At 44.0% G+C, this 13,058-nt stretch overlaps 1 protein-coding gene across 1 annotated transcript in view; it reads right to left on the bottom strand.

The window, feature by feature from the left end:
* Nucleotides 1–13,058, bottom strand: part of SRRM3 (serine/arginine repetitive matrix 3) — a 144,468-nt gene that overhangs the window by 47,491 nt on the left and 83,919 nt on the right. The window contains exon 8 of the mRNA XM_066575270.1: nt 2,624–2,807. Within this exon, the coding sequence (XP_066431367.1) occupies nt 2,624–2,807 (184 nt within the window). The remainder of the gene's footprint in view (nt 1–2,623; nt 2,808–13,058) is intronic.

Raw genomic sequence — 13,058 nt, 5'->3', positions numbered from 1 at the left:
CTTTCAATTTAAATACAAACCAATGACAGAACGAGCAATAATTGATCACTTTTCGTTCTTTGTTCATTTTATGCAGTCATAAAAATCATCGTTGGCGTGTTCACTTATCGTGAAGTTTAAATAGCCCTTGCTCAGTTGTTCTCATTCACTTATACAGGAAATGTGAACAACTTTATGATTTCTTGTATGAATGAGCCAAAGATGTATTTGCCTATAAAAACAGGCCGCCCGAGCAAACTAGCTAGCGATGATATTGTCCGCTCGTTCAAACAATAAATCGGCTCGTCCAAGTGGACCCTCAGGGTGTGTTGACATGTAGCTGATTTCTAGCAGATCTCTAGCAGATCAACTACATTTGATTGCACCTTTAATCTTCTTATGATATGGCTATGAAGATTTTATGGAACGTATATCAGCATTAAAGGGAATCTGTCAGCTGGAACATGTAGTTCAAACTGCAGGCATGATGTTATAGAGCAGGAGGAGCTGAGCAGATCGATATATATAGATTTATGGGGAAAGGTTCAGTATAACTTGTATTTTATTCCTTTATATCTCTGCTCATTCTGAGCTTAGTGGTCTAGCGGGCGGTCCTATCAGTGACTGATAGCCTTCTTGTTGAATGTGCATACAGACAGCTGTCAGTCACTGATGGCTTCGCCCATTGGACCTCTAAGCTCAGAATGAGCAGAGATATAAAGGAATAAAATACAAGGTATACTGAACCTTTTCCCATAAAACTATATATCAGTCTGCTCAGCTCCTCCTGCTCTATAACATCATGTCTGCAGTTTGAACTACATGTTGGAGCTGACAGATTCCTTTTAAGTATAACTGCTCAATAGAAGATGAAATTGCGTTGAAGGAAGAACTTAGGAATAGTCGTTATTTACTGAAGTTAATTCCTGCAGGACATTAGCAAGTCAGAGGTAAGTATGCACAAAAGGAAATACTCTTGTAGTCAATGTCACCATGAAGGTCACATATGATCATATATAAAACAATAACACTGCACAACTGTATTACTGAGTTATAGACACTACATTCCTTCATAAATGGAATGTTTTCCTTACAGTGTCACGTACAAGATATCATTGTATCTAGGTAGCTAAATCTCTTCAAATATTTTCTTATAGAGGAAAATGTATCATATATTCTCGATATATCAAAGGACAGGGTTCTGTCTTGTTTTATTGCATCTCCTCTAAGTAAGAAGCTACAGTACATCCAGACATATGCTGTATAGAAATATATGTTTCTTTTACACAAGAAGAGATGACACCTTTCTTTTTTACTATGTTTGTGTGATTAGACTAGAATTTTAGTATGAATATTAAACCCTTCCTGCCCCATGACGTACATATAGGTCATAGGTAGAAAGCGGTTCCTGCAAAATGCCCTAATTTACGGGATGTAGATCATGCCAGATGAGAAGCAGTCCTGCGCCATTTGCAGTGGGAGCTAGCTGTGACTGACAACCAGAGCCCCAAAGCAATAGTGGGATCAGAGAAGACACTGACCCTCACCATTATCCCCTTACATGCTGCAGTCAAGTCCACTACAGGGACATAAAAAAGGTTTAAAACAGCAAAAAAAATTATGAAAAACTTTTTCCTGCACAATAAATTGAACACACGTTTTATTTATCAACCACAGCAAATGCTATGAAAACCACTCAAAAAGAATGAAGATAAAATGCTTTTTTTCATTCTGTCACAATAAAAGTGATCAAAAAAGTTGTGTTCACCCCAAAATCAGACCAATAATAACTACATCTCATCATGCAAAAAATAAGCCCCTAAAGATCTCTTTTCAAGGAAATTTAAAAAGTAATAGGTCTTTAAATGCAGTGATGTCAAAAAAGTAATTTAAAAAAGGGCTTTTACTGCGCAAAAGTAGAGAAGCCGAAGAAATGTGTGTGTGTGTGTGTGTATATATATATATATATATATATATATATATATATATATATATATATATATATATATATATATATATGTATATATTAATCATACTGACCCACAGAAAAAAAGTTATCCTGTCACTTATACTGCATACTGAACACCGTAGAAGAAAATGGCAAAATTCATGTGGTTTTTCACACTGCCTCCCCAAAAATTAATAAAGGTTATACAATACATTATGTGTACCTCAAAATGGTACCAATAGAGTAGCTTGTCACGCAACAAACACGCCCTTATATGGCTATGTTGATTGAAAAATAATAAAAAAAAAATAAAGTTCTAGCTTTTGAAAAGTGGAGATGAAATTCCTTAAAAATAGTTGTGTCCTTAAGTACTAAACTGTCCGTATCCTTAAGGGGTTTAAGGAACCTTTGACACAATGTCTCCACTCAATACTAAAGTTCCTTTTATGGAATGTTTACAAATACAGTCGTCAACAAACTGTATGACCCTGTCTCAGTAGTATTTGGCAGATGCTAGATGTACGAGAGTTATAGACTTTAAGTATATGTAAAATGCTGAAGTCTCAGTGCAGGGGGGACTGTTACATCACTTACTGATAGGGACTATAAAGATGAACAGAAAGGGAGCAGAGTCTAGTGTAAGAATATGCACAGTGGATACTTAATGTAGTTGGAAAACCACAAATGTGTACATACATCCAAATGTTTCTCTAGAATGATGCCATGGCCTTGATTGTGGTGACCATTGTGACTGCCACTCTTGTGCCCATTCTGGTGAGGTGTGGCAGATCGGCTGTGAGCTGTGCAGGAAGAGGAGAGACTGCGGCTGGATCTGTGGCTAGAAGGTTTCTGGTCATCCTGCCTATGCTTGGGGCCTTGTCTGGAAGAAAATAGAATGGGTATATGAATTGGGGTTAAGAAACAGGATAAATGGCATATCATTTCACAGATTTCAATTACCACCCTTTCAAAAGGAAACATAATCCAAGGCACCGGAGCTTCAATAAGACTTATTTGTCTTATCATAAAAGGCAACATTTCAGCCACATGGGGACACTGCCAAACGCTACAAGGACAAAAGCAAAACTGACAAACATACATGCAATCCATATATTTCAATAGTTATGGCTTCAACCATGCCTCTATTATATCCCGTGGGCTGCCTGTATCACCATAAGGGTGAAGTCACACGAACGTATATCGGCTCGGTTTTCACGCCGAGCCGATATACATTGTCCTTGTGTGCAGGGGGGGGGGAGGATGGAAGAGCCAGGAGCAGGAACTGAGCTCCCGCCCCCTCTCTGCCGCCTCTCCGCCCCTCTGCACTATTTGCAATGGGGAGAGGTGGGACGGGGGCGGGGCTAATTCGCAGACAGCTCTATGCATACTGTGCGGAACTTTTACTGCAAACTGTAATATACGATGTGCATAAAGTTGTTAAGATAGGTCATTGGTGGATACTGTCTATGTGTTATTACCTATTTATATATCATGACTTAACCTACCATATAAGTATAGCGCTGATTCTATTCTGCTTTATGAAGTTTTTAAATCTGTCATTTTCCTGTTGTTTACAGAATTCAGAAATGACATGAGCATTCAATGGGAAATAATTGAAGCGTGGTTGGCTCCATAAACTGTGTAAATACCTGTTTGTTCTTCTTATTGCTTAACAATGGGTCTATGGGACTAGAAAATATTGCTTTTTATGACACAAATAAAAGCCTAATTGAAACTCTAGTGCCTTGGACTATAGAATAAGTGACCAGGTACAAGGTCATGCCAAGTTAAAGGGAACCTGGCACAGTTATGTCCATTTGGCACATGCTTTATTCTGAAACGTTTCTGCTTTTCAGAAAGAAACAAGTCTGACCCGGAGTTCAGCTTTTGGAACTCTGGAGTCAAAGGGGTGGGCTGTGCCGGACTCTCCCCACCTTCAGCATTAAGACTGACAGCTCTTTTCTCTGCTTGTGTATAGGAAGAGGGCTATTAGTCTTGATGATGCATGTATATGAAGACGGAATGAAGCAGGAAAACCTGGTGCATGGCATAACCTTCCAATAGAACTACTTAGAACTGATCAATGAAGGCTAGTGCTCCCATTTGTGCACATATGCCACGTTCATCATGAACTGGGTTTTTGTAACATTGTTTTATTAATGTAAATATGTATTATGCATTTCATGCATTCATTTATTAACTTTATATATCTGCCTGACAATATTCTATATGAATTCATTAGATCCTCCATCATGGATTGTATTATTATATAATCCCTTCCATTCATTTTAGATTTTAGCATTATTATGCCACTCCCTCCTGCTAATGTATTTTGATTTATTTGTTTCAAGCACTATGAATTTTAGGATGACACTATCCTTTAATGATAGTTATTTTGTTTTTGTATATAGTGTAATATATATATATATATATATATATATATATATATATATATATATATATATATATATATATATATATATATATATGGATTTAATCATGTATTTTCATTTCACTTACTTGTATCAAGCACCACGAATTATATTATGACACTATTCTATTATTATATGTATTTAATGTACATACTATATATATGCTACATAGTTGATCATGTATTTAATTATGATTTTTTTAAATTAAATCTTTCTACTTTGCCTCTATTCCATCTTATGCATGAGTAACTAGTAATTTTACCATGATACTGCTTTTAAGCATGAAGTACTATTATTTTTTTTCTTTATGGATTGCATTTTGGAGAATTACTTATTTTTTTCAAATGTATTAATCTATTGTTAACATAACATCATTATTACTCTCCCTCTCCCTTAAAGGGGTTCTGACATGAAAAAAAAAAAATTGTACTCACCTTGCCTGGCCTGGCCCGATCGCCAGGCATGTCCCCTCCAGCCGGCATCTTCTTCTGTGCCTTTAAAGCAGAGCAGGAGCGGTCAAAAAGACCGCTTCCTGCTCTGGTCCGTCCGTCAGGCACTTCCGAGGTCAACGGACGGACCGCCACAGCAAGCACGTCACAAGCAGTGCTTGCTGTGGGCGGCCCGTCCGTCCTGGCTGAACTCCGGAGTGCTGAGCATGCGCAGTGGAGACGCGGCCTGTCCTGACTCCTGTCAGAGGGCACCTCTCCACTGCGCATGCGCGCGATCCCGGAGCGGCGCGGCTGCTGGAGGAAGAAGACTGCCTGCCGGGAGGCATACTAGCACTTTCTGCTTAGGTTAAGCAGCGCTGCTGATTAGAGCCACCTGATTGGCTCTTCGGCACCACATGACTGCACAGCGTGCACCAATCAGGTGGCTCTAGTCAGGCTGCTTAACCTAAGCAGAAAGTGCTAATATGCTGCCGGGAGATGACCCCCCGATGTCAACAACAACAGGAGAACAGGTAAGTATAAGATTTTTATGCTTTAGCAGCCATTAACCCATGGGTTCCCTGGGTCCATTAGGCAGACCAGGGAACAATGGCTGCTAAAGCATAAAAACATTATTCATGTCAGAACCCCTTTAACCTTTGCTTCCCTTTTTCCGTCTACTGATGAAGAGGCTACTTGCCTCAAAATGCATTTCATTGAATAAAGAGCATTGACCTTCATTGATCAGTTACAAGTATTTTTATTGGAAAGTTGTACCATGAACCAGGTTTTCCTGCTTCCTTCAGTCTATATACACAAGCTTCTATGCCCACCCATCAGGGTAAGGGCGCACTCACACAAGTGTATTGTGGTTCCGTACTACACGTGTATTTTATATGTGCATAACACAGACAGATTAAACCCCTTTGAGTTGCACTGGCATATTTGAACGTGTTTTACATGCAAGTCTATGGGAGAGTTAAAAATACACTGTGAATATGCATGACATATACATATTACCTGCGTATTTATGCAAGAAGGCAGGAGATATACTTCGGTCCTACTTGTGTTTTTTTTGTTTGGGGGGGGGGAGGAATTATATGAATTATGTGAGCAAAAAAAGCACAAAAAGTAACAAAATACGCAGTAAATATGAACAGTTTTAGTTCAAGAATACACTGGGTTAAACTTCAGGGTTTTTCTACAAGAAAATAGCACTTTAGTTTTCTGTCCAAAACATGGAAACCTGGCGGCATGGAAGTAAACGGTAGCCTTACCATTTGTTTTCATTTTTTTTTTAAACCCCATTGAAATTAATGGGGGGAAAAAGTGGATAATTTTTTTCTGTTTTATTTCAGTTTCTCTTCTCCAAAAATGGAGCAGAGAAAAGTAAACCGTGAACTGAACTCTAAAATATAAAGCAACCTAATTAACATAAAAAAACTTTTAAGTGTTTGTAGCGATAGACTGATAAATATGAAGTGACTTTAAAGTGCCCTAACAACATAGCTACGTTAACATGCAGTGTTCAGTCTGGCTCTTCCAACATCAGACAACGGTACAGTGCCTGGTGAAACTGCACTTCCCAGAATAGAAATCTCTGAAGCAAGCTATTCCCAAATGCAGACACAGTTGCTTTCAAATTAGGACAGTTGGCATTAAAATTCATGACATCATTCCTATGAGTAGGGCAAAAAGGATACTAGGAAAACACAATCTGTGTATTTCTATCATTTCTCTGTAAACTGATCATGGGTAATAATGATCTAATGAACAACTACTAAAAAATCACTAACATGTGTGGCAATTGCAGGGAAGACAAAATGTGGTGTTATATCCATGACTATTTGCACATTTTAGACTGAAATGGTAAAGTTTATATGATATCTAATACATCTGTGAGATATTAACCTGCACAATCCATTTTATACATGCTGTCAGAGCAATATTTGTAGACCGGCCGTGCCACAGACCGATTTGTCTTGGAGCTATTCTTGAGGGCAGCTCTTGGGGCCCTTGGCTTTCACCATTTACCCCAACAAATAAGGATCTTGTCTTCAATGCAGACCAAGATATTACCCCAGGAGTAGTATTGGTACTGTGGCCAATCAGAGGCTTCAGCAGTCAAGTACCGTTCTCCTGACATCACTGATCATCTGCTAGGAGCCATGGTGCTAAGAGAAAGTTACCTGAGTGCTGCAGCCTCTGTTTATCCATTTCACAACAAAGACCAAGAGGACCATGGGGCTGCAGTGCTGGATTACTGGGACAGAGAATGGGTAAATAGAACTGATTTTGTTGTATTAACAAATTTGCACTTATAATTAAAAAATTGACCATCAACTGGGCAACTCTTTTGAGGAATTCCTGTTGTGTGATGTTGGTTGTGGCACCTCTGAAGCTACAGCCACTGGAAGTGGAACTCGAGATTGGGCCTACTGATTGTAAAGAAGGAACAGACTCCCACAGATTCACCAACATGGTTATTGTAAAAATCCTGGTCATGGCAGAAGTGATATCAAGTCACCTTGTCAAAAGGACAAAAGTTGGTGCAAGTAGATCTCTACAGTCTGATTCATTCGTTCCACATGCTAATTGGAATGGGGGTGGTAATTGAAGGAGAAACCTAACTGAACATACAGCAAATTGCACACTGCCCTCCAGAAGCAGGAAGTGAACTGCACACCCCAATTTGAGATAATGTGCAGAGGAAATCCATGAAGGGGCAAAATATGCTCAGCAAAAAGTTGAGCCAGCTAAGTAGCAGATAGAAAACTAGGCAGAGGGACAAAGCCCCCTGTCCACGGGCGTGATTCCGCCAGCGATTTACGTTGTCTGAAGCGTTGCTATGGAAAGCACTGGCCCCCTGTCCACGAGCGAACCATTGCGATTCTCCGCTTGTGGACGGCAATTCGCAGCATGCTGCGAATTGCTGCAATTCTCTGCAGTCAGCCTATCTGTTAGATAGGCTGACCGCGGAGATCCGTCTGCTGGCTCCTGCTCCCGTGCGGCGGCTCCTGCGGCGGGATACCGCAACGCCCGTGGACAGGGGGCCTAAGAGTAATTTTTTTGCAGGAAAAAAGGCTTTAGAAAAGACTTTGTAGGTTTGATTCTTACACCTGGGATTTCTCTGGTAGAGAACAGCTCCAGCTTATGTTGGAGGATGTGTCAACTTCATGATGAAACAACTTGGAGACATTAAGATGACAAATAAGAGGAGCCATGGAGAAGGCCAGTTTAAGTTTCAGAAAGGCTGATTCTGCCTCTTGTGTACATTATCTAGCATTCATGCCTTTGTTATTGAGCGCAGAGATAGGTTCAGTAAGGATAGAGAAGTGCGGGATGAACTGCTGATGTTAATTCTCAAACCCAATGAATTGCTGAATTGCTTTCAGACCCTGCAGTCGAGGACAGTCAAGAACTGCAGACAGCTTGTTAGGGTCCATTTGAAGCATCATATCCGAGATGCTGTATCTCAAGAAATGCAGCCTAGTATATTCAAAGAAACAATGCAACAATTTGGTGAACATATTAGCTCAGATTTTGCAACACAGTTTGGACTTGTCTGCATTAGCTAGACAGGTCCTGGGGGGGAAAATCAGGATATCGTGCAAGTATACAACAGCACAGATGTAAAGCAAATCTCAAAAGACATTGTTCACAAATTCCTGGAAAACTGCTGATGCGTTACAGAGACCAAAGGACAGGACAAGATATTCATAATAATATAAAAACAACCCGTGCTCAGGATACCAGACTGTGCAGTAAAAATTAAGCAGGATTTGTATACTAAATCTACTTACATTGTTCAGAAATTTGCCTATACCCAAAGCAAATCTCTCTGCAATCCAAGTTTACCCAGATCAACTCTCAAGGCATGTGATGTTTTTAATATTGGATGTGGAACAGTTCCCGAATTGTATTTAGGTTATTGATTATTAAATATTAGAGATGAGCGAACGTACTCATCCGAGCTTGATGCTCGTTCGAGTATTAGGGTGTTCGAGATGCTCGTTACTCGAGACGAGTACCACGCGGTGTTCGAGTTACTTTCACTTTCATCTCTGAGACATTTGCGCGCTTTTCTGGCCAATAGAAAGACAGGGAAGGCATTACAACTTCCTCCTGTGATGTTCCAGCCCTATACCACCCCCCTGGAGTGATTGGCTGGGGAGATCAGGTGTCACCCGAGTATTTAAATCTGCCCCGCCCGCGGCTCTCCACAGATGTATGCTGACAGAGATCAGGGAAAGTGCTGCTGCTGCTGCTATAGGGAGAGCGTTAGGTGTTATTTTAGGCTTGAAGAACCCCAACGGTCCTTCTTAGGGCCACATCTGACTGTGTGCAGTACTGTTGAGGCTGCTGTGAGCAGTGTTGCACAACTTTTTTTTTTTTTGTATATCGGGCGTGCAGAGCATTGCGTCCTCAGTCTGCAGTCATTGTACAGAGTATAGGGCCAGTAATGGTGAGGCAGAGACAGTGGGAAAGGTGAAAGAGATATACTGTCTATATAGGCAGTGGGCTTTTTCAAACAAATTTGGGAAAAATACTATCGTTGGGCTGCCTGTGACCGTCTTGAGTGTACTGCGTCTCTGCTGGGGGTAGTAGTCCTAATTATTACGCAGCTAAGTGTTACAGCAGGCTTGTGCAAAATTGTTTCCTGGCTCTGCGTTGCCCGTTACATCACCGCCGTCATCCCGTCCAGAGGGAAACAGTCTGCAGTAATTTTACATAGTAAAGGGCCAGTACTGGTGAGGCAGGGACAGTGGGAAAGGTGAAAGAGATATACTGTCTATATAGGCAGTGGTCTTTTTCAAACAAATTTGGGAAAAATACTATCTTTGGGCTGCCTGTGACCGTCTTGAGTGTACTGCGTCTCTGCTGGGGGTAGTAGTCCTAATTATTACGCAGCTAAGTGTTACAGCAGGCTTGCGCAAAAGTGTTTCCTGGCTCTGCGTTGCCCGTTACATCACCGCCGTCATCCCGTCCAGAGGGAAACAGTCTGCAGTAATTTTACATAGTAAAGGGCCAGTACTGGTGAGGCAGGGACAGTGGGAAAGGTGAAAGAGATATACTGTCTATATAGGCAGTGGGCTTTTTCAAACAAATTTGGGAAAAATACTATCTTTGGGCTGCCTGTGACCGTCTTGAGTGTACTGCGTCTCTGCTGGGGGTAGTAGTCCTAATTATTATGCAGCTAAGTGTTAAAGCAGGCTTGCGCAAAATTGTTTCCTGGCTCTGCGTTGCCCGTTACATAACCGCCGTCATCCCGTCCAGAGGGAAACAGTCTGCAGTAATTTTACATAGTATAGGGCCAGTACTGGTGAGGCAGGGGCAGTGGGAAAGGTGAAAGAGATATACTGTATATAAAGGCAGTGGGCTTTTTCAAACAAATTTGGGAAAAATACTATCTTTGGGCTGCCTGTGACTGTCTTGAGTGTACTGCGTCTCTGCTGGGGGTAGTAGTCCTAATTATTATGCAGCTAAGTGTTACAGCAGGCTTGCGCAAAATTGTTTCCTGGCTCTGCGTTGCCCATTACATCACCACCGTCATCCTGTCCAGAGGAAAACAGTATACATATATACGCTGCCTACAGTATCTGTCTGCTGTCTCAGCTCAGCCTTTAAAAAAATAGAAGCAAAATACTTAAGGCCTACTAGTGGCCTTTGGACACTTGACTGCTTCTGCGCTGTGAATTCCACTAGCTCAGTCATACGCATCTACGTCTCACTACAGGCTTGCGCAAAATTCTTTCCTGGCTCTGCTGTGCGTTCCATAAGTGAAGTCAGCCTCCAACCACAGGCCAATAAGCGGCACATTTAATTACAGCGTTCTGTTTCTGCACTACTGGTAATACACCATGCTGAGAGGTAGGGGTAGGCCTAGGGGACGTGGATGCGGCCGAGGACGCGGAGGCCCAAGTCAGGGTGTGGGCACAGGCCGAGCTCCTGATCCAGGTGTATCGCAGCCGACTGCTGCAGGATTAGGAGAGAGGCACGTTTCTGGCGTCCCCAGATTAATCTCACAATTAATGGGTCCACGCGGTAGACCTTTATTAGAAAATGAGCAGTGTGAGCAGGTCCTGTCGTGGATGGCAGAAAGTGCATCCAGCAATCTATCGACCACCCAGAGTTCTACGCCGTCCACTGCTGCAACTCTGAATCCTCTCGCTGCTGCTCCTCCTTCCTCCCAGCCTCCTCACTCCATTACAATGACACATTCTGAGGAGCAGGCAGACTCCCAGGAACTGTTCTCGGGCCCCTGCCCAGAATGGGCAGCAATGGTTCCTCTCCCACCGGAGGAGTTTGTCGTGACCGATGCCCAACCTTTGGAAAGTTCCCGGGGTCCGGGGGATGAGGCTGGGGACTTCCGGCAACTGTCTCAAGAGCTTTCAGTGGGTGAGGAGGACGATGACGATGAGACACAGTTGTCTATCAATCAGGTAGTAGTAATTGCAGTAAGTCCAAGGGAGGAGCGCACAGAGGATTCGGAGGAAGAGCAGCAGGACGATGAGGTGACTGACCCCACCTGGTTTGCTACGCCTACTGAGGACAAGTCTTCAGAGGGGGAGGCAAGTGCAGCAGCAGGAAACCTCTGTCTCGCAATCAAGATGCGTCTGCAGCAGCATGTCGCCAGCAGTCGGTGTCGCGCGGCGTGGCAGCACAGAGGTGGGCAAGCGTCAGCAGGCCGTGCTGAAACTACTCAGCTTAGGAGAGAAGAGGCACACGGCCCACGAACTGCTGCAGGGTCTGACAGAGCGGACCGACCACTGGCTTGCGCCGCTGAGCCTCCAACCGGGCATGGTCGTGTGTGACAACGGCCGTAACCTGGTGGCGGCTCTGCAGTTCGGCAGCCTCACGCACGTGCCATGCCTGGCCCACATCTTTAATTTGGTGGTTCAGCGCTTTCTGAAAAGCTACCCACGCTTGTCAGACCTGCTCGGAAAGGTGCGCCGGCTCTGTGCACATTTCCGCAAGTCCCACACGGACGCTGCCACCCTGCGCACCCTGCAACATCGGTTTCATCTGCCAGTTCACCGACTGCTGTGCGATGTGCCCACACGGTGGAACTCTACGCTCCACATGTTGGCCAGGCTCTATGAGCAGCGTAGAGCTATAGTGGAATACCAACTCCAACATGGGCGGCACAGTGGGAGTCAGCCTGCTCAATTCTTTACAGAAGAGTGGGCCTGGTTGGCAGACATCTGCCAGGTGCTTGGAAACTTTGAGGAGTCTACCCAGATGATGAGCGGGGATGCTGCAATCATTAGCATCACCATTCCTCTGCTATGTTTCTTGAGAAGTTCCCTGCAAAGCACAAAGGCAGACGCTTTGCGCTCGGAAACGGAGGCGGGGGAAGACAGTATGTCGCTGGATAGTCATAGCACCCTCCTGTCTATATCTCAGCGCGTTGAGGAGGAGGAGGTGGAGGAGCATGAGGAGGAGGGGGAAGAGACAGCTTGGCCCACTGCTGAGGGGAACCCATGCTGCTTGCCTGTCATCCTTTCAGCGTGTATGGCCTGAGGAGGAGGAGGAGGATCCTGAAAGTGATCTTCCTAGTGAGGACAGCCATGTGTTGCGTACAGGTACCCTGGCACACATGGCTGACTTCATGTTAGGATGCCTTTCTCGTGACCCTCGCGTTACACGCATTCTGGCCACTACGGATTACTGGGTGTACACACTGCTCGACCCACGGTATAAGGAGAACCTTTGCACTCTCATACCCGAAGAGGAAAGGGGTTCGAGAATGATGCTATACCACAGGACCCTGGCGGACAAGCTGATGGTAAAATTCCCATCCGACAGCACTAGTGGCAGAAGGCGCAGTTCCGAGGGCCAGGTAGCAGGGGAGGCGCGGAGATCAGGCAGCATGTACAGGACAGGCAGGGGAACACTCTCTAAGGCCTTTGACAGCTTTCTGGCTCCCCAGCAAGACTGTGTCACCGCTCCCCAGTCAAGGCTGAGTCGGCGGGAGCAAAGGATGGTGAGGGAGTACGTAGCCGATCGCATGACCATCCTCCGTGACGCCTCTGCCCCCTACAACTACTGGGTGTCGAAGCTGGACACGTGGCCTGAACTCGCGCTGTATGCCCTGGAGGTGCTTGCTTGTCCTGCGGCTAGCGTCTTGTCAGAGAGGGTGTTTAGTGCGACTGGGGGAATCATCACGGATAAGCGTACCCGCCTGTCAACCGACAGTGCCGACAGGCTTACACTCATCAAGATGAACAAAGCCTGGATTTCCCCAGACTTCTCTTCTCCACCAGCGGA

Source organism: Eleutherodactylus coqui, chromosome 1, assembly GCF_035609145.1.
Source record: "Eleutherodactylus coqui strain aEleCoq1 chromosome 1, aEleCoq1.hap1, whole genome shotgun sequence".
Lineage (NCBI taxonomy): Eukaryota > Metazoa > Chordata > Amphibia > Anura > Eleutherodactylidae > Eleutherodactylus > Eleutherodactylus coqui.
The sequence above is the reverse complement of the archived record's forward strand: the minus strand, read 5'-3'. Positions and strand labels throughout refer to the sequence as shown.